This window comes from Podarcis pityusensis (genome assembly GCF_964106645.2).
Source record: "Podarcis pityusensis genome assembly, chromosome: 10".
Lineage (NCBI taxonomy): Eukaryota > Metazoa > Chordata > Lepidosauria > Squamata > Lacertidae > Podarcis > Podarcis pityusensis.
Window position 1 is genome coordinate 26,179,827 of NC_138035.1, and position 22,708 is coordinate 26,202,534.

A 22,708-nucleotide genomic window follows, 5' to 3' on the forward strand; every position below is an offset into this window, starting at 1 on the left:
GGGCTCAGTATGACTTTTCAGAAGCAGTAAGTTCCAGTTCAGTGGTATGAACTTTCTTCTTCACCATCAGTTCTTTCATATATGTTTCACTAGCATTGCTGTGAGCCACTGATCTCACAGATGACAAACGTGCACATGCTTAGGACTGTGTTGTTAACTATAAATGCCCCAATTACGTTCTATGTCAGAAACAAAGAAGACACCAGGTGTTCATAAACACGCATCAAGGCTAAAGCGTGTATGACATGTAAAGAGCAGAACTTTCAATTGTTGTTCTTTATTTATATCTCATCTTCTCTTCCGCAAAAGTCAAGGTGGTTTATGTGGGGTTTCCTGGTGGTCCCCTTATCTAGGCACCAACCAAACCCAGATCTGCTTTGTGTCACTAAGGTCACTGCTTTTCAAACCATGCCATGGGAAATTTGGTACCGATATAAGAAATGCTTGTATCATATGATTAAGCACCATTTGAGTTTTCAATAGCTGAAGGTGAAACTTGGGAACAGCACTAATTTCCCAGAACAGCATCACACATCTTGTATTATAGCCATTTTTATTTTCCTGGCAGAAAGCATGAAAAGGTCATTCCCATGCTTTCGCTAAGGATTTTTGACATAGTTATGACATCACCGAAAGCAAATCTGAAAGCTATCATTGTGCCTGGAGTTCCAAGGCCATTTCCTAATGAAGGACATGTGCTTTGCTTGAGTTTATTTTGTTACAGGGTTTGCTTATTTGTTAGATGTGATCAAAAGGACGCTCAGAGGGCTCTAGAGGATGCACTTGAACCTTGCAGACCAAGAACGTTTGTATATTCCCAGCAGCCAGCAAAAATACCACCTGTAAAGTCAATTGTATTCTATGGCGATTCTCCTGTTTCTCCTGTTAATTGCTGTTACTCATCTTGAAGTGAAAGAGACTGTTCCCTTAACTCCCATTAATACAAAAATGTAATGCTGAAGTAGTCAGGAAAAAAATAGTCTCTGCATTTCACTTTTGCAAACACTGAATGGGTTTAGAAGTAGCTCCTGTGATTTTTTAAAAAAAAGTTTTCAGACAATACACAGAGAACAGAAATGACCTTTACCTTAATATTACAGTTGTCGTCAAGAAGAATATTTTCCAGTTTTAGATCCCTATGGACAACACCATTCTGAAACAAGAAAGTAAAGGAAAGGTGAGGAGGGACAGAAAGGAGAATACTGGGTGGATTAAAAAAGCAAGCCACCAGGGTGGTCTTTGCATTTACACTTCAGTCATAACACTTGCAGTCTAGTAACTAGTGACAGGAGATGTATTAGTCACTTGCTGTGTGGTTAAGGGAAGAATGACTGGAATCTATCCTCCCACAAAGCCTGTAAAGCAGCAGGGGAACTCTTTTCGGAACTCAATTCCAACCCCAGTTCTTCCCTCCTCATTCTTCTCAGGCACCAGAAAACAATATATCTCAATACTGTAAGTTAGTCCATACAGGAAATCTTAGTTCTTCCAGCTTCTGGCTTTTAGACAGGGCGAGTTATATCCCTAAAAGTGTGCTCTGTCTTTCAAATATTAATGTCTCAATCTATTCCCACATCACAGTTTTTAAAGATTTGTTAAAGCACTCAGAAATCTGCTGTGGATTTTAAGTTGTCATGTGGGATGGCAAGAACCTCCCCACTTTAAAAACAAACTCAATTAAGGTATTTAAAAGGGAATAAATGGAAATTTACAAAATAAGTTAATCCTTTGCTCACCTTGTGGCAGTAATGCACAGCAGAAACAATTTGCCGGAAGAAGTGTCTTGTCTCTCGTTCATTTAATCTTCGTCTCTCACTGATATAATCGTACAATTCCCCTTTGCTTGCATACTCCATGATGATCACAATTTTATCTTTGTTCTCAAACACTAGAGATAAAAAACGACAACTGCATTTTTAATTTTTTAGATTTAAGCATTGAACACACAAAACACACATCATCAGCCTTGAAAAGGGAGGGAGCATTGCTCTTCTCTGCTGAATTCCCATCTGCTTCAGACCAGTTTCTTCCATGTTGCTACCCTGGGGTGCCTTTCACTGCCCTTTGAACCTGGGTTTGGCAATAAGGGTTGCTTTGCACTGATTTTGCTAGAAAAATAGTGCAGTAATGTGGCAGCTGGAACTTCTGCGCATGCACTCTCCCTCGCACAAAGCACACACCCTTTCTTCAATCAATTATCCTTTTAGCTAGGAGAGAGGAAGCAAGAAAGCAATGTAGACCCAGTTACCAGGAAGACTGAAAAAACTGATTGTTATTTATCCAAGGCAACGATGCATTGGTTCCAGAAGGTTTAGAGGAATATAGTGAACTATCTGTATAATATTTAATGTACTTCCAGTGTTTGAACGTGGTCTGGTACAGTCAAGTACAGGGATTTCCAACTGAGAGCAGCAAATGAGTTATTTAACATAGGTCAACTACAAATTTAAACTACCCCATCTTTACTTGGTCATGCTGTTGCAACAGGGGAAAACCTAAGTATTACAAGCACAGGCATGTAGTCCATACATGCATGACATCGATTGATTGCTGATGCATTCCTAGAGCGGAAAAAGGCAAATTTCAAAATAATGGGTTTTTGTGGGTAACACTTGAAAGGTACTTTGTGGAAGATCACATAATAACTGAGGATAATTAAAGACATTTCTTGAAAAGAACCTTTCATTTCTGAGTTTTTATATACTGTTATAAGCTGGCTTTTACTGTTTTCTGCAGCTCCCGTTTTATTTATATGTGGCTGATTATGGCTTTTCTTTGTTGGTTTGCTGGCTTAAATTTATGTTAGCCACTCCAACAGACTTTTGTTGGGGGGGGGTATAAATTCCCCATATAAATAAGCAATCTCAGACAGTCTTACTCTGATCCATTTTGAATTGCTTTAGCTGCCATAGAATACTTTTTCTTCTCTGTTCTCAATTCATCGGGTACATGGGAAACATTGTTCCATGGCATAAAGAAAAGACTGTTTACTTCTTCAAAGATTTATTATTGATTCATACAATATACAGAGACATCTCCTTGAACCAAGGTTGCACTGGGCAGTTCTTCCATGCTACAGTAATAATCCTAAAGTGATAGAATTAGTGATACAACCAGTGCACAGCTTTATGACAACTGCAGGAAGGCTCAGCCAATGAACATTTAAAGAATGTGAAAGAAAAAGTTCTCAACAATAAGCCTGTAGCTTCATGGGCTTTGGCATATGTCTCTTCACACTTGTAGAAGACAAAGGATTGCAGTTTTTTTCTGCCCCATTACAATGTTCAGTAAAATTCTCTCTCTCTCTCTCTCTCTCTCTCTGTGTGTGTGTGTGTGTGTGTGTGTGTGTGTTAGGAAGCAGACAGATAAACACTGGCTGCTGACTAGAGGATTGTCTAACAGCTTGTGAAGCACTGATTCATTCCAGTGATTACATCCTCATTAACAATGAACTTTGGAAGCTATATGAGGTGACTGTGGACGGATTAGACTGCAGCATCAAAATTGATAGGCTAAAGTAATTTTATCACCCTACTCCGGTCCTTACTGACAAATATGACTAAGGTACAGTTTTTAACAAAATTGTAAAAGCACAGAAAAAGTGTATCACCTTCTAGATCTGGAACACCACATTAGCCACAAGTTAGTCACTATACAGGGGACGCGGGTGGCGCTGTGGGTTAAACCACAGAGCCTAGGACTTGCCGATCAGAAGGTCGGTGCTTCGAATCCCCGCGACGGGGTGAGCTCCCGTTGCTCGGTCATTGCTCCTGCCAACCTAGCAGTTCGAAAGCAAGTCAAAGTGCAAGTAGATAAATAGGTACCGCTCCGGCAGGAAGGTAAACGGCGTTTTTGTACACTGCTCTGGTTCGCCAGAAGCGGCTTAGTCATGCTGGCCACATGACCCGAAAGCTGTACACCGGCTCCCTCGACCAATAAAGCGAGATGAGAACCGCAACCCCAGAGTCGGCCACGACTGGACCTAATGGTCAGGGGTCCCTTTACCTTTACTTTAGTCACTATACAGTACAGTAGTTCAGCTGTCATTAACAGAACAGACTAAATGGATTGGGGCCACACGCTAAAATCTTTGTTGCCACTGAAGTTTACATTCTTTTTATTTTACTGGAGTGAATTAATTACTCCAAGATGCAAATGCTGCAATACTATATAAGAATATACTAGGCACTACACATATATGCAAATACTATCTAGGCTGACTGACAACAGCATTTCAAGATTTCTGGCAGAGCTGGCCCTGCTACTTGAAATACTTTAATTAGTGCTACCCCTGATTTAACTTATTTTTTTCAACATGCAAAGCAAGTGTTGTGTCACACAGCTATTGTCTCTCCTCAACAGTACCTGGAGAAGGGCTTTCATCATGCTAAACATATGTTCCATAAAATTTGAGATATCACTGCAATGCTCATATAATGCCATACTGTAATTTATAACACTACACTGAGAGATGTTATGGTATTCCCCTAACACTTACATGCATTTGTTTAGACACAGTATTATTTATTCCAAATAATTATGAGATAAATAAATGCTATGCCCTTTTAAGACCTAATATTTAAGCTGATGATAGACTAATTGCTTCAGTATAACTATTTGGAATGCTTATTTCCCTCTGTATTTTTACTACATTTGATTTATGACCTGCCATTCTAATGCAGGTAAAGCTGGGACAGTTTCTAAAGTAGTTCTGTATAGTTGCTGCCACCACCTTGCTCACAGAAACAAATTTAATGAGGAACGGCTGCTTGGCTTTCTCCCGCTTTTTCGTTTGCTAAAATGGAAATGCCAGACAAAGAAAAACTACCCTGAACCATTCCACAACTGGGAGTCAGCAATTATGATGCACAGCATGTTATTCAGAAAAGGTGCTATGAACTGCTCACCTGAAAGAGTCTGATCACACTTTTCCCCATAGGATCCTGTGAGTTCTGACTAAAATCTCTACGAGACCCCTAGAGACTACTTCTCCTCCAGGGGGTTCACTATTGGACAAGATTGCATAGGAAGGTGTGCTATTAGGTCATGTCTGGAACGTCTTCTCCCTAGAAATATGTTTTTTTCCACTGGGGCTTAAAGCAGGAACCTTCAGCTCTGTATGCAGTTTCCCTGCGGAGTGTGTATATGTACCTTTCAATGCCATGATGCTTTCCAGTAGAAAGTTAGGTCTTTATACAACTAGAAGAAAGTGTTTTGTGTTTAAACAATCAATATATTAACTTCCTCCCCTTAATTCTAAGAATAAATGTGTTTGTTTATTCTGATATCGGTATTTTTTTTATTTAAAAAAAATCATGATTGTGGCCAGGTGGTTTTGACTTGGGAGTTTATTATAGGATAAAGAATGTAAAACTGGGGAAGAATTTCCATGCTCATTACCAAAGATGTGTCTGAACTGAAGTACATTTTGTAACCACTCAATCCATTATTCTCCATCACATCTCCTTGTACTATCATAACTCCTGAATGCATTTTGTCAGCTATATTTAGAAGGCTTGAAATGATGAGTTCAGCTTCTATTCGGAGCTCCAAACTTCGAAGGAAACCTTGCTAGTACACAGACTTCTCTTCTTGTTCAGAACTTTGGAATTTCACTGCATCCAATGAGGCATAATTTTCCTCTTAAAAACATACTTGCTCATGAAAAAGTAGAAACTCTTGTGAGGCAAGCTGAAAATAAGAGTTTATATGTGAAAAGGTAGAAACAGTATGTGTATACTGATGGGACAAGCACAAGCTAAGAAAAGCAAATAAAAAAGCTATACATTATTTTGGCTACATTTTTTATACACTAGCTAGGTTTTTTTTACAACTGTTTGTTTGTATATGTTTAAAATGGGAGTAAAACTATTCCCACGTCCCACTTTATTTCTGTTTCTGGAATCCTAAATTGAGAATAAAAGCTGTAGTTGTACGGTATTTTTCTAAACCGACATCCACCTTGAGGACTGAATGCTTTCCGTTTACATGTAACCCCAGGATAAGAATTTTAGTTTGTTGTTTTAAGAGAGGCAGCCAATCTCTTCACATTGGAACCATCTGAATTCTCCTCATGCCTTTGCTCTATATCAGAGCAATCTCCTAAATTAGTTCCAGTATGTTGACATTCCTTCCATCTGGTGTCTTTCCATAAAGTGGTATTTTTATTACCCTCCTTACAGCAGCAGACAGAAGTACCTTTGCAATGATACAAAGTGGTCTTTTATTAAAGGTCAGCCAAATCAGAGCAGCAAGTGAGTTGGTCTTTAATTTTAGGGACAGATGACAGAATAACCTTCTCATTCAATAAAATCATCTGAAAACTACTCAGTTTAAAGAATATTTTTTTAAAAAAAAATACATCTGAATAATGGAAAACCATTCATAAGATCTAAAATCAGTTGTATGCCATCTACTCAGATCTAAGTGGAAAGCATTTCTAGGCCTTTGCTTTAAATTAAAGGTAAAGGGACGGTTAAGTCCAGTCGTGGACGACTCTGGGGTTGCGGGGCTCATCTCAGTTTACTGGCCACGGGAGCCGCTTCTGGCGAACCAGAGCGGTGCACGGAATCGCCGTTTACCTTCCCGCCGAAGTGGTACCTGCTAGGTTGGCAGGAGCTGGGACCGAACAACAGGAGCTCACCCCGTTGCGGGGATTTGAACCGTCGACCTTCTGATCGGCAAGCCCTAGGCTCTGTGGTTTAGACCACAGTGCCACCCACGTCCCTTTGCTTTAAATTACACTGATATAAAAAAAAACCAAAAAAAACTTTGTTAAGTAAGTGATTAAATTGCAGGAGTCTTAAGTTAAAGACACACAGACAAATATTTTCCCTGTTAACACATACTATCCAACTCCAATAAAACATACTAAGTTTAAGCATAATTTTAGGGGAGAAATGAGAATGGTGCTATTTAGCCAACCAAATCAAGCACAACACACACACACACACACACACACACCTTTTTGTACTAGCATGATCTTTGCCAGTTTACCCAATCATATAATCCAGTTTACTGGATTTAAGCTGGAAGCTATTAAAATTGCATTGCATGTGAAGTCCACCCCACTAAATCTGAGTGTACTTGAGCTACAGTGTGGCTATTCTAATCTTTAATTGTGGCCATAAAGGATATTCTCCTTACTTTGAGAATCAGAGACTGCCTCAACTAAATGCAGAATACTGTACTGGGTTGTATGGATTTTCCTGCCTCCCACCGCCCCCAAAAAAGGCAGTTGGGAATGTTCCAGTGATGAGTTTGGCTAGTGCTGCAAATATTTTGAATTAATAATTAATGATGGATCCCATCATTACCCAGATCCTGTCTGGGTAATAGAAAAGATACCTTCCTGCATTCTGTTATACTGCTTATTTCAGAGATTCCTGAAGCAAGAGAAATATGTGAATGGGGCCTAGCTCTAGGAGGCCCATGCTGGGTCACAGTGTATAACATAAAAAGTATATTTAGAAAAGAACACAAATTCTTTTGTGTTAGCTGTGTGTTGTGCTAGCTTTCCCCCCCACTTTCATAGCCTGGCCTCCTTACAACAAGCGAGTATTATTTAGGTGTTAAAGTATATTGAATGCAAGGAAGTCAAGGACTATGGAGCGTGAAGACTCTGGAGGTTAGTTTAGTTTATATTACTTCAATTCCCAATCACTAGCCTCTAGGAAAATCTATATTATAATCTTGGGTGTTATCAAATGTAAACAATGGAAATAATATAGCTAAAGCCAAAGGCTGAAATAAAAAGGAAGTGGGTTAGATAACTGTAGTTAGATGGTGTTGCTAATGATAAAGTAACAAAATCAAACAATTGGCATTCTGCATTGAATACACTGAGGACAATGTCAAAAGTTCCCACATCTTTGCTGTTTTTATATACACATTTTAGTCAGAGAAAGGACACTTCTGCATCAGACCATGGGCATTCAGAGAGGAATGGTATATGGTTTTTTCATTTTTAAAATATAGAATGGCAATAGAAAGAATTACATTCAACCTGCCATCCCCATATAAATTAATGAGCCTGGTACTTTATACATACATTCCATTTATGTGAAGTAGTCTTCAGTCTGTTAAATGATCTACATCTCAACCCCACTGGGTACCTGGACAACTGTTTCCACAGAGCAGTACCGTGTGACTTCTGCTTAGTTCCCTGGCAGTAATGCTGCAGGGTCCCCCCATGTTGCCCCCATTGTTATTTGACATCTAAGCCACTGGGTATGGTAATCATAGAGTTTGGAGATCAGTGATATCAGTCACTGCACTCTATGGAGGGCTACCCTTAAAGATGGTAAAGAAACTGCAGCTAGTCCAGAATACCACCCCAGGGTATGAAGGAGTCCTCCAGTGCAGAGCCATCTTACACTGGTTTTACATTATCTGCACTGGCTGCCTATGTTACCATGCCCAATTTAAGTTGTTATTATTAACATGCCAAGCCCTGAAGAACTTAGGACCTAGGTATTTGATGGAGTGCCTCTCTCCATATCAACCTGCTCTGGTGGGAAAGGGTGGGTGGGTGTGCTTCTTGCAGTCCCATTTGCTGCATGTTACATGCTGTATTGGGACCAAAGACAGGGCATTTTTTATTATCATGCCCAGACTCTAGAATGTGCTCCCTGAGAATGGGTGGCAACACCATTGAGGGGCTTCCATTGCCTAATCAACACATTTCTTTTCATTCAGCACTTTGGAGATTCTGGTTGGTTTGCTCTAGCGGTTGTAATTGCTTGCATTGCGATATTGCTATTTTATGGCTTTTAGTTGTATTTTGTTTTAATGGTTGGTGTTGTTGGTATCATCATTAGTATCCCAGCTTTCTCCAGTGTGGATCCTAAGACAATGTACATAGAGGCTCCTAGGCAGACATTGCTTATTCTTCTCCAGGCATTGATCTGAGCCAGACTAGCTTAACCTTAGCAAGGTTGCTGCACCAAATGGTTTCAGACCATGCTTTGAGACTTACAAATTACTTCCAGATTTGGTCTTAGCCAAATCTGGATTACACTCTCGCATTTACTCTTTTGCTCAAAGCATAAAAATTCAGATACAAAATTATGGGGGTATGCATTTCTGGCAATTTGGTTTTACATCTTCCTGTGACAGTAGCATACTGGATCTCGTATGGCTGATTACAGTGGTACCAAATTCAGCAAAGTGTGGTTTATTCATCATGTGAACGTAGGAGCAGTCTCACAATAACGGGAATATTTATCAATCCACTACAAGGCCAGGACTTTAGATTTGAATTCATTTCTGCTGTACCATTTAGCACATATTAGCTTCTTTAAACATTTATTTTTCACACAGCCATCATACAATGGAACTAAGGACATTTCCAGGGCTGAAAGGATTCTAACTGCTAGTATGGCTGTGTAGGAATAAGGAACTTCAGGCTACATTTGTTTTCAGGTTTTAAACTGAAATAAAGTGCTGCCAGATGGGACATTATTCTGAGGTTAGCAAGTCCACAGAATAATGTTTCTGCTCAAAAAAATTTAACTCTTGAACATAGGGATTTCAGGGGGTAAAAGGTAAAAAGAGCTTTGCTTTTTAAGTTAAAATTTATGTTCTGAAAATCAGAACACTTCTGGAAAAGTCAGCTTAATCTACTCAGTCCTTAAAAAATTACTTGAAAGCACTTCCCTTCCAGCTGCAGTCAAAAGGCTGCCAATTAGAGTCCTGTGGAGAGGATGGAATTTCTCCTGATTCCTAACTGTGGATCTGCCTCTTGCAGATAATCCAGGAGATAAATTCATTTTGATCAAGTTACAAAAGGAATTCTGAAACAAGAAAGCCTGTTTACATACATGTGGATTTTGGCCACCATTGAAAATGGGTGGTTTGTATTGACATTGAGCTGACAAATGCAGAGGTTAATCACCTTTAGCCAAACAAGGTCAAAAGGGTACCCAAACATGGATCCTGTTTAAGGAAAGCAAGTGTTTTGAATCTTGATATAAAAACCTTACAGCAAAAAATAGTGCTCACACCAGCAAGTCTCGATACATCCATTAACCAGTAGTCTTCAATGTTTCCAGATGCAGAACCATAGAATCACAGAATCATAGAATCACAGAATCATAGAATCACAGAATCATAGAGTTGGAAGAGACCACAAGGGCCATCGAGTCCAACCCCCTGCCAAGCAGGAAACACCATCAGAGCATTCCTGACATACGGTTGTCAAGCCTCTGCTTAAAGACCTCCAAAGAAGGAGACTCCACTACACTCCTTGGCAGCAAATTCCACTGTCGAACAGCTCTTACTGTCAGGAAGTTCTTCCTAATGTTTAGGTGGAATCTTCTTTCTTGTAGTTTGGATCCATTGCTCCGTGTCCGCTTCTCTGGAGCAGCAGAAAACAACCTTTCTCCCTCCTCTATGTGACATCCTTTTATATATTTGAACATGGCTATCATATCATCCCTTAACCTCCTCTTCCTCCAGGCTAAACATGCCCAGCTCCCTTAGCCGTTCCTCATAAGGCATCGTTTCCAGGCCTTTGACCATTTTGGTTGCCCTCCTCTGGACACGTTCCAGTTTGTCAGTGTCCTTCTTGAACTGTGGTGCCCAGAACTGGACACAGTACTCCAGGTGAGGTCTGACCAGAGGAGAATACAGTGGCACTATTACTTCCCTTGATCTAGATGCTATACTCCTATTGATGCAGCCCAGAATTGCATTGGCTTTTTTAGCTGCTGCGTCACACTGTTGGCTCATGTCAAGTTTGTGGTCAACCAAGATTCCTAGATCCTTTTCACATGTACTGCTCTCAAGCCAGGTGTCACCCATCTTGTATTTGTGCCTCTCATTTTTTTTGCCCAAGTGCAATACTTTACATTTCTCCCTGTTAAAATTCATCTTGTTTGTTTTTGCCCAGTTCTCTAATCTGTCAAGGTTGTTTTGAAGTGTGATCCTGTCCTCTGGGGTGTTAGCCACCCCTCCCAGTTTGGTGTCATCTGCAAATTTGATCAGGATGCCCTTGAGTCCATCATCCAAGTCGTTGATAAAGATGTTGAATAAGACCGGGCCCAAGACAGAACCCTGTGGCACCCCACTAGTCACTCTTCTCCAGGATGAACCAACCTTCAACCTATCCCATGCTAGGAGCTGAAGTCCAGTAGTACTTGAAGGGCCATAGATTCTTCATCTCCACCCAATGCCTTCTAAAACAAGGATAGGGAACCTTTGGCCTTCCAGATGTTAATGGGTCCTGTCTCCCATCATCCCTGGCCATTGGTCATACTGTTTAGGACTGATGGGAGTGGGCGTCAAACAGCTGGAGGGTCAGTTTCTCCATTCCTGATGCAAAGGTTACATAAAAGCTCTCTCTAGGATAAACTACTGGCTGATGAATCAATGCAAAAAGATTACAGTATTCCTTCAAATGTTTAAAGGAAAGAATGCTGCTTAAGAATTCAAGAGGGGCTGAGGCTGCTATATTTTGAAAATAATGAAATATATGACAAAACTCATTCACTGTGTAAGAAGAAAGCTGTACTTCTGTACAGCTGTACGACCATATTTTCTGCTCCTGGGCTAATAATTAAGGTGGTGAGGAAAGGGTTTCTTTGACATGTGTTCTTTTATTTTTGCTTATCTTTAAATGTACAGCCATTTCCTATGTTGTTATGCACACCACTGAAATCAGTAAGATTGGCCATGCCCAACTCTGCATGGATTCAGACTGTTCAGTAGTTTAACTGCACGGGAGAGACACACAACTGCAGCGCTCTGTGTGTGTGTGTGTGTGTGTGTGTGTGTTTGGGTAGTTCCAGTCTACATTCAGAAAAATGTGCTCCATTTGCAACCTTTGTGCTGGCGCAGAAGTCCTCCCTTTCCCTGTTTAGAAATTCTATTAAGATTTTATTTAATAAAAAAGTCAGATATTCATCTCCTTTCAACTAACAGAACATGTATTTGAACAACTCAATATGTGATACTGCAACATGATTCCAAGCAATTCCTTGTTTAAATCATTGGCATCAGCTGTCAGAATAGGGTTTCCATTAAGGCTGTATGAGTTTTAACTGATTTACGTAATAGGTAAAGCTTTAATTGCAGGTTAAAATATGCCCCTTTCCCATTATTCATCAGTGTGGCTGAGTCACAAAAGTATACCTCCACTGAGGCCCAAAGACATGCCAATTCCCTCCTCAGTGCACCACATTTGATTAAAGAGAAACTTCATGGTGGCCTTTCTTCTCAATCTGCATCTAACGCTAGCAGATTATTTCACACTTAATGGTATTTCTGGTCAGCAATGAATGACAGTTTTTGTTTATTAAATACTAGCAACCGCAGACTTGCTCAAGTCTAAGACATCAAAAAATCCATGCAGTTCTGAAAAGTTCAGTCTGCTATCTTGATTCAAAAGGATGCTCAGCTGTACCCAGACTTAGATGAAAACTTGTTCTGTGATCTCAGGAACCATTAGGAAAATGTTGGTTACAATATCATCATCATCATCACCATCATATATTCATCATCATTTATGAAATTTATACACCACCCTTCAGATGAAGTTCACAAGGCAGTTTACAACATAAACAAAATAAAAACTCAAAATGCATAACAATAATCTAGAGTGAGATCACCTCATTTACTTATGGGACAGTGAATACGTAATCAGTGCCGGATTTTGCATCACAGTTCCTCTGCCAGCTATATAGTGACAAGATGCTTCCATGACAACTACCTATTACACTTTTGCCAGAGTAACCTGACAAAATGGAAATGCAACAGTAATGGAATGGAATGCTTTTGAATGGAACGTCCTGGTGGTGGAGCTGGGAAAAAGATCCTATTAACCTAACCCCCCACCTCCTCAGGTAGAGAAGCAAAATGAGCACTTGATTTTCTTCCTACAGGTTCCCAAACACCATAACGACTGGTATATATCAACCATATCAACACAGTGGAATGGAAAAGATTTTTTACTACATTAATATTCGTGTACAATGAACTTTTATGATATTAAACAAATAAGCACATTTTCTTACAGGTAGGTAGGAAGAAAAGGTTATAGAGAACCCCTGATGTAAAAGGAAATAAGAAATTTAGAACTGAATGAGTAAATGGTACAGATGATGAAAAGAATACCAGTCACTAACCTTCATATATAGTGATGATATGAGGATGGCTGAGAGATGACATGATCTCAATCTCCCGTCTGATGTGAACCATATCTTGTTCATCCTTAATTTTGTCCTTACGGATGGATTTTATTGCAACCTATAAATTCAGGAAATTGAGTATTACTCTTGGAACAAAGCAGATGAAAGTAATCCATTAGGAGACCCCAGAAAATGAATACAGATGTTAGATGCTGGCAAAATATGGAATGAGCAAAATAAAGTTTACAATACATGCCCACAACCCTTTCCTTTTGTATCATGACAAATACAACCCACGTTTTAAGAGCTAGTAGTACTGGATCTTTATTTGCATAGCCATTCATTTCTACAGACTGCATTTTCAAAGCACATGCAGAGTAAGTGTACTCATGGTCCAAATTAAGTTAGTGTTAGAAGATAATGGGGACAAATTTAGGCCAAGCTAACTCTTGATGTAAACTTACCAACCTAAGTGTGTTAGAAGTGCTAAGAGCACATTATGATTTGCAGTGTATTAACTCTAAATGATGATAAATGCAGAATAAAAAGTGAACATGAGACACTTTAAAATTAATCGTGCATTTTAACCAATGGGGAACTTTATTCTGTCTACAAGAGTGGGTGGTGGCAATGCCATTTGTGAAAATGCCCTAAGTTGGCTCCCAGTATGTTTCCGAGCACAATTCAAAGTGTTGGTGTTGACCTTTAAAGCCCTAAACGGCCTTGGCCCAATATACCTAAAGGAGCGTCTCTACCCCCATTGTTCTGCCCGGATGCTGAGGTCCAGCGCCAAGGGCTTTCTGGCGGTTCCCTCACTGCAAGAAGCAAAGCTACAGGGAACCAGGCAAAGGGCCTTCTCGGTAGTGGCGCTGCCCTGTGGAATACCCTCCCATCAGATGTCAAAGAGATAAACAACTACCTGACATTCAGAAGACATCTGAAGGCAGCCCTGTTCAGGGAAGTTTTTAATGTGTGATATTTTGGTGTATTTTTGGTCTTTGTTGGAAGCCACCCAGAGTGGCTGGGGAAACCTAGCCAGATGGGTGGGGTACAAATAATAAATAATAAATTGTTGTTGTTGTTGTTGTTGTCAGAAATAATGTTTTATAGAACATGTTACAGCTTTTGATGAAATTGTTTTATCACCTGTTTTGCTCCTAGGTTATTCAAAGCTATTGCCCTTTTCAAAACTGGCAATTAGTTTGCACAATACAGCTGAGTGGTAAGTGTTGGTCTGGAAAACCAACAAGATCTATTAAAGGAAGATGGGCATGTATATCTATTGTTGGCTATCTTTAGAAACTACAACTGGTGCAAGATATTGTGATCAGGGTGCCGACAACAACCCATATTTAGAGCAAACCACTACTTTATAACCCTTGGCTCTTGGTTTATCTTGGACCCAATTCAAAGTGCTGGTTAACATATTTAAAATCTCCAGTTCCCACATTCTCCAAAATGCTCTTCACCTTAATTTCTCTTTGGATTTCTGAATTTGATTTATCCAGTCGTATTACTGAAGTAGAACTGGTATATCAGGAATTATTCATAGTTTTGTTTATCACAAGAAAAATCTTGGTGCACATAACATTCAAATTGCTTTTTAAAAGTATGTAACAAGTACAAGAGAATAAGTGCTGTTGTGTACATTGATTAAATACCACAAACATTAATGTGATTGTACATACAGCTGTATTAATATTATTTTGTGATATTTATTAACACATGTTCCTGCAATGAGCAGGGTGTTGGACCAGACAGCTGACATGTTCCCCTCCAGCCATATGGCTGCATCAGTAAAATACTGCATGAAAAGAATATTAATGTAGTCTTGCATACAATCACATAAAAAATGTCCCGTCCCGTCCCTCCACAATGCTTTATCCAAGTGTACAAGCACATCTGTAACACAGAATGGAGAAAAATGCAAGAGAACTAGAAGCTGGGGTAGACTTTGCATGCTCCAATTCCAAGATTAAGCTTGGACATTTTTCAAATTAAACCAGAATCAAGGAGGTGTGCCCCAGAGGGAGGAGTGAACTACAGGAACAACAAAGGATAGGAAGAATCCTATATTCCTAATTACTGTACAATGAAGCATGGGTGCCTTGCAAATGCATGTGTATCTCTGGTTCTTACCCTGTCTCTATCATCACTCCCTCCCTCACTGCGAAAATTCAGACTGAAAGCTCCTTGTGGCAGGACCCTTATTTGCATAACATCTTGTACACTGATTATGCAGCGTAAGTAAAAATATCAGTAGCAATATGACCTACCAACTCAAGATCAATTTCAATCATAATCTTCTTAACAAGCAACACTCCCCCAAGCTAAAATAATTCTTTGCACTTACAATTCCAGAATGAACTGAAAAAAATTCTAGATGCCCTCATTGCTCTTTGAACCCTACATTTCATGTTCTCTGCATCACTTATGCAATCATTCAGTAGCCATATCCTTCCTGCATCCTTCCTAAATCATGGGAGTAGATGTCTTTCCAAAAGGAACTGTGGGAACAGAGGAAACAATAGCCAAACTTGAATCACAAATTCACAGTCTAAAAGCCACATGGGACTGTGTGTTCCCAGTGAAAGACAAGCTACAGAGATCAAATCAGGCAACATGATGGAACATGAACCATCCACACAGAGTATGAATGCTAGCAGGCATCCATCCCTATATGAAGTCCCTGCGTGTCTGATTTGCTTTAAATTGTAAAACGTTAAAACACAAAGATGTAATCTTTTTAAGACTGAATGAAAAGACTTTGGAGAAGCCTCACTATATCTTACAAGTCCCGCCTTCTATTTGGTCATGGAAATCATCCTATTAGAAATATTTGTTTTATTTACTACATTTCTATACGGTTTAATCATTGGCACTCCTAAGCGGTGCACATAAAAGCCTCTGTTGCATAACTCGAACAGCAGGATTTGTTGTTGGGATATATTGATTTATTGAATCTATTTAAAAAGCAAGGCCAGATGTAGAACTTGGTTGCAAAAGACTCATGGGCACCTATTGCATAAGACGTATGTGCAATAATATGTTTTGTGATTTTTCAGTTTTATTTAAACTTTTTTTAAAAAAGAAAAGAAAAAACCTTTAGATGTTGAGTACTGGCCTACAACATCAATGAAGCTCAGAAATTCACTAATGTACTCCTTCCATGTTGTTTTAAAAGTGGAATATATTAACAAAGCTTGCTGCAATCCCCATCATATGGCAAGCCTTACTTTTTTAAAGACTTTTTAAGGCTGTATCTCCCCCTCTTTAACACTAAAGTTGATCATCACATTTTTGAAAAGAAAGTGGCAAAGATTGAGTACTTTTATTTATTCCCAGCATAAATACACTTATCCATCTTTAGCAAGATCCCCCCCCCTTGCTTCATGAGGAACTAATAGAAAGCGGCTAGTATTGCATTAGTACTAGAAGTGCTAAGAGGAAAGTTGGGGGAGGAGCTTTCATATGGAAAGGTCTAAAAGTTAAGCTATTTCTTTCTTTCTTAAAGCAAAGCTTTGGCTTAAAGGATCTTCTGAGCAGCCTTCTTTTTAGCAAGGCTGGATGCAATTTTAATCATGGTAAGAAGGAGGAACAAATGCTTAAGAAATTCCAAAGGGTTGGAAGGCAGTTTCAGCTGGCAAACAAAGCTTGGCTTTTCTTTCTCTCATTTTGTTCCTCGGGAGAGGCTGCAAGTGCATATATGCTCTGCATGAAAGAAGGATGTGGGTGGCTTTTGGACCAGCACATGCATTCCTGGGAAAAATAAATATAGACATTGATAAAAATATGCTTAGTATTAAACAGCCCTGCATTTGGCTCTCGAAAAGAATTTCAAATGGACCTTGTTGTCAAACACATAAGGGAGCAAATTCTTCACCATCTAGGGTCAGCGGGGGAATCATACCATCCAGTGAATGCAAAACAGTGCATCTGGGTCCAGGCCAAATAGGACCAGCTTATAGGAGAAAGCTGCATAAACTGGATACTCTACCAAACACACATACACACAAAAACCAACCCTCATTCTGAAAAGACATAATCAAAATGATATTCATATAACTGTTATTTTTACAAACCCTTCCTTTTTTAATGCAGTTATGTTGTCTATGGTCCCGATTTTCATTAAGAGTAAGACTCATCCTTCAATAGAACCAAGGCAATACAGTACTTTCGTTTCCATTTTCAATAAATAAATAAAACGTATCTGTGACTGCTGAGGATTTGATCCAACTATTTAAAATCACTTTTATTGAGACATGCACGCATATTCACCTATAACTGTAAGGTCTGTAATGGCTTCAGCTACGCAAATAAAAATAATATTTGTAAGTGTAAGGGTGCCCTTCAGATTATTATGGTGCTTTTAATAGTCATAGAGCACTACAAGATCCAAATGTGTTTTATTACAATATCAAAACATTAAGGAACTTTCTTGTAAGCACCATAAATACCACTAACAGAATTCTGTTTATGAATGAATTTTAACACAAATACTTTGAGAATAAAGAATCCTTTCAAAAGTATGTTTATACTTTAATACCAGAGATTTTGCAACCTTCATTTGTTGACATCTCAGTGATGGGATTGATGCCAGGAGCTATTCATAATGGATGTGTCTCATGTAAACCTAAGTAGCTATTATTGTCTTTAAGGAAGACATCTTGTGAAAGTGTTTGTTCATCAAGCAGATTCTTTCTTGGAGAACAATTAATTTAGACTATTCATCACAACTTTTAAAAAAAGATTGAAGTGGCAAAAAATTGCTTTTGTTAGGCCGCCCGTACTATCTACTCAAGCCTCTACAAGAAAAAGTGCTGTTCTGTACCTGTAGGAAGCACAGAATATTGCTTACGTTTTTAATTTACCACTGCCACAAGAAATTCTGTCCTCTAGAAACTCAAACATTAATCAGAACAGAATCACTAATGCGAATACTTTTTGACTCAGTGAAGGGCAAGAGCTTACAAGGTTCTATATCCTCCTATACACTAAACAGCAAAAAAAAGACCAATCATAAAGTGGGAACTAATAAAGTTATCTTTTTTTTTTACTTTGATTTGTTTTCATTTTCATTTGCGATATAGAGATAACTGGCTATATATCTGCACATTCTTAGAGCCGTTCTTGCATATTGTAGGATAACCCACTCACTCACACATGCCACTGATCTCTAATGAAATCATGCAGTGGAGCTTTTTAAGAAGTTTGTGCTGTGACAGTAATAACCAAGAAACCTCAGGAACCATTTAATTACAGTCTCAAATTCATTAGTCTAGTCAAATAACAAAATTTCCATTTAGCCTCATCTGGGCATGGAATTTACTATTTTTGTCATAGGAGGATCTATTTATTTTTTAATTTTAAGAGCAAACAGCTCATGCTAAACCACATGGTGGCTTCGCTACAAACATCTTATGAGCACAGGACAGGGAGGAGCCTGCTGCCGCAGTGCCATTGTCCCCTCTGTGCATGTTCATTTTACTGTGGCTCAAAGTCTGAAAGGGTTTTATGTCCCAACCTAACCTACATCACAATATTAGATGCTTTCAAGCATTTACTTGAACATGCTGGGTGAACAAGAGGCAGAGGTGTGAATGCAAGCCCCATCCCCAATATACCTATGCAATATTCCTCTTGCTCAGTCCCCAACTTTCCCCAGTTTGGGTGGGGTAGGTTTGCAGGGGACTTGTACTCACAATTCCTTGAATGTGCACAATTCCTAGAACTGTGCACAGTCAGGGACACTGGCCTGATAAAGGAGGGTCCCTGACTGTGCTCCACTCATGTTCGTGCAAGTGCAAGCCCCCACTCAACATGGGGAAGACTGGAGACAGCGCACACAGAGAGATGTTGGGAAGAAGGCAGGTTTAGGGTCTTGCCCACGGGTCTTTGGGGCCCCCACAACTATGGCGTAGAATGGAAGGCGAGAAGAGGGGATAACAAATTTTGGCACCACGCCATTGAAATTTGAGACACCAAGGTCTGCCACTGAATAGGGCTTGCAAGCATGCCCCCTGCCTCGATAACCCCATGGATATTGCCATGAAGAAAAAATGAATATAAACTGAAGCAACAATCATGACAGTGGTTACCTATCTGAGACGCTGTAGTAGTGGGTCTTCTGTCTCAGCAGTGATTTGACCAGATGACATCTAAATCCCCAATTCACTCCACGATCTGACAAGTGAAGGCATACTGATGCAATGTCTCCATGTCATTTTGAATTTTTGGACTGAATGATTTCAATAAATTAACTGAGATAGTTGTACTGTTTTTGTTTTGTTTGTTTGTTTTAGTTTATAAAAGAAATGTTGGAAAATATGAATACATTTCACACGGCTACATTTTTGTTTATGGCTACAAATGGTTTGCAGAGTTATAAATATTTCATGGCTTGCTCAAGGCAGTTCCAAAAGTTTATGCGCATTTAGTGCTATTGCAGTAAGAAACATTCCTCTCCTTTTAGACTTTCCATCTTACGGGCCAGGAGTAAACAGAATTTAACCTTGAAGACACTACAGTGAAAAAGAAAACGTTTTAAACTTCCCTGCATTTCCCTAACACCCTACACAACTTCCCCTATGGAAGTTGTGGGTTTTAAGCCGATTTGTCTTGTTGTTGAAAAAATAGCGGTGGCATCTAAAGGGAATTTCAACCTGTTTGTGCTGCAGTAAATTAGCCTAGAAGGGAGTGGGATGAGGAAATGTAAGAGGAAGAACATAATCCCTTGACGGAGGAAAGTATGCAACTGTCAGTGTGAAACATGTTAAAAATGCATCATACAAAGAGCTTTAAAAAAAACCCGATTAGTCTCATAGCAGCTCCTTCACCATATATAGATATTACTACTTATATATTTATGTTTATTTATAATCCTCGATTCTCTCATTAATTTACACTGCAGAAGTACAGCCATCCTAGCACTGAATGCCAAGCTGCGTTGAACCAAAAGTCATACAGGGCTGCCATACATCCGGAATTTCCTGGACATATCCGCGATTTGTTCATCGAAAATATGGCAACCCTACTTTAAGGCCAAGAAGGTTTAAGGAGCTCTCTTTTACTAGGGAGAATAAAGATTTCAAGAGTTAAGGCCAAGATAGTTCGATCATTTAAAAATATTTACTGTTCAGACCATCTAAGCCAGATCATCTCCATGGCAATGCAACCTCAGCAAGAATCATGCAGCTAAAGTCAAATTAGTTATTTATAAGTGGCCCAATCCCATTGTTTAGAGTAATAATCAAGAAAGTTACTATACAGTGTTTCACACCAAGCTATCAGTGGGGCAATTTGTAACCAAAAAGATCCTGCTGATTTAAACCATGGGATCCTGTCTTTTAAAGACTTGCTGTTCCTTTCTTTTTCAAGTTACATACTGCATATTTGCTCTTTTCGTTACATTTGATATATTTTGTCTGATGAGGCCTACAACACTGAAGGGAAAGCACAGATGAAACTGCAGAGGAAATTGTACAATTATTATGTTTTCAAAGTTTTAAAAGTGTCTTTTTGTTGTTGAAGAACTGCAGATACATTTTTGAGTGTTGGAGCTAGACTTACAGTGCAATGCTAACTATGTCTACTCAGAAGGAAGCTCTGTTGAATACAGTGATTCTTACTCTCAGGAAAGCAGGGGTATGTTTGCAGCTTCCTAAGCTGGTTACATGGGACACGGGTAGCGCTGTGGTCTAAACCACTGAGCTTGCTGGTCGGAAGGTCCGCGGTTTGAATCCCCGCGACGGGGTGAGCTGCCAACCTAGCAGTTCAAAAGCACGTCAAAGTGCTAGTAGATAAATAGGTACCGCTCCGGTGGGAAGGTAAATGGCGTTTCTGTGCGCTGCTCTGGTTTCTCCAGAAGCGGCTTTGTCATGCTGGCCACATGACCTGGAAAAACTGTCTGCGGACAAACACTGGCTCCCTCAGCCAGTAAAGCGAGATGAGCGCCGCAACCCCAGAGTCCTTTGTGACTGTACTTAACTGCCAGGGGTCCTTTACCTTTACCTTTAAGCTAGTTATACACGTACAACTGAAATCTGTGCAAAAAGCTAGTCTAGGTTATCTTAAACCCCATAATTTCAAGGGGAATTAAATACAACTAACTTAGTCTGTATCTCACCTAATAAATATAAATGAAACTGATGTTTCCAAAGATTGTTTGTAGCCCATGGCATCAACAAGCAATGAAAAAAATAATATACGTACATGGGCCTGAGGAAAGTGATTCAGCCACCTTAGAGTTTACTTGTATACCAGGTGACTAGATACCGTATATTATCTTTCTTTTCTTTTCAAATCACTGCAGACAATACATAGACACAACTACAAGAATCTGCTCCACAGTTTAGTTTCCCAATACACCGTTTTTAAAATATCATTTCCTAATACGAAAGCTAATTTACTGCTACTGTGACACTGCTTGCAAAGGAAAGCAAGCAAGCTGCCTTCTCAGACACCAAAAGGCCTGAATGCAGATGATAAATGTCAAATCAAAGTTTTATTTGCATTAACTGATACACTCTGAGCTTGTGCCGAAAACTAAGATGCTTCTAAGTGTATGCATTTCACTTTTGCACTGCCAGTTTCTCTGGCTGTAAGTAACATTATCCTATCAACAGTGGTGACTCAGCAACAGAAGAGGAATTAGTGAGTGAATAAGAGGGAGATTTTCCTCCCTGTTATACACAGATTCAAAAGCTATTCTGTGTAACTGAACCAGGCACTCGGAACAGAGGATTTATGCTGCGCTCCCAAAGGATGGGAGGTACATTTGTAACTCCCTTCCTACCCTCTGCCCTCACCCTTAGGTGGTAACAGGATTTGAGTACGTACTTCCTAAGCATTGCCCTGCTGCCAGAATTACATCCCCTCATTGTTTGGTACTTGCCATATTTTGCAGACAGGGCTTTTTTTTTTCAGAACACACCCTCTAGGGAAAGGTTTAACTAACAAAAAATATTAATTGCAAGTAATCCCAGAAAGCCAAGCTCTGCCTAAACAACTCCTAAGAAACAGCTGTCTTTATTGCTTATTTAAGTAAAGTATCCAGTTCTTTAAAGATGGGAATGGCCAAAGTGTTTTCTGTGTATTGCCAGCCTTATGGCTTGAAAGAGAAGGTATGATTCATCAGTTTTGAGTTGACATTATTAGTGGTGCTCCTCCAGGTGAGCTCAATCTGGAGTCATATTTATTGTGCTGTATGAGAAACACTGCCATTTCTTCCTGTATTACATCTGTGCTTTAGATAAATCAGAGGCACAAGTCAGTACAGCTCTCAAATTAGCATTATTTCAAAGAAATAATCTCAGGTTTATTTGAGGGAAAGAAAGTGGTAGTCACTGAAGAGTTGTCAGAACAGGGGGGTGCGGGCTTGTCACCTAGAACCAAGTGACCCCTTTGCAGATGGAAGCAGGCCCATCTGCCCTGATGGAGTGTGAATGTTTGCAATCTCAACATTCCCAGAAGGCAAACGAGTACACACGTCATCTTTAAAGTCTTGGTGGGAGGGACAGGGTAACATGTTGGAACATCTTTGTTGCTTCTGCCCTGTTCCGAACATGCCCTGCTCCTGAACG

At 39.6% G+C, this 22,708-nt stretch overlaps 1 protein-coding gene across 1 annotated transcript in view; it reads right to left on the reverse strand.

The window, feature by feature from the left end:
• NUAK1 (NUAK family kinase 1) overlaps nt 1-22,708 on the reverse strand; it is a 49,426-nt gene that overhangs the window by 11,949 nt on the left and 14,769 nt on the right. The window contains exons 2-4 of the mRNA XM_080971699.1: nt 13,125-13,245; nt 1,737-1,888; nt 1,088-1,153 (exon numbers count right to left, since the gene is read on the reverse strand). Of these exons, the coding sequence (XP_080827825.1) occupies nt 1,088-1,153; nt 1,737-1,888; nt 13,125-13,245 (339 nt within the window). The remainder of the gene's footprint in view (nt 1-1,087; nt 1,154-1,736; nt 1,889-13,124; nt 13,246-22,708) is intronic.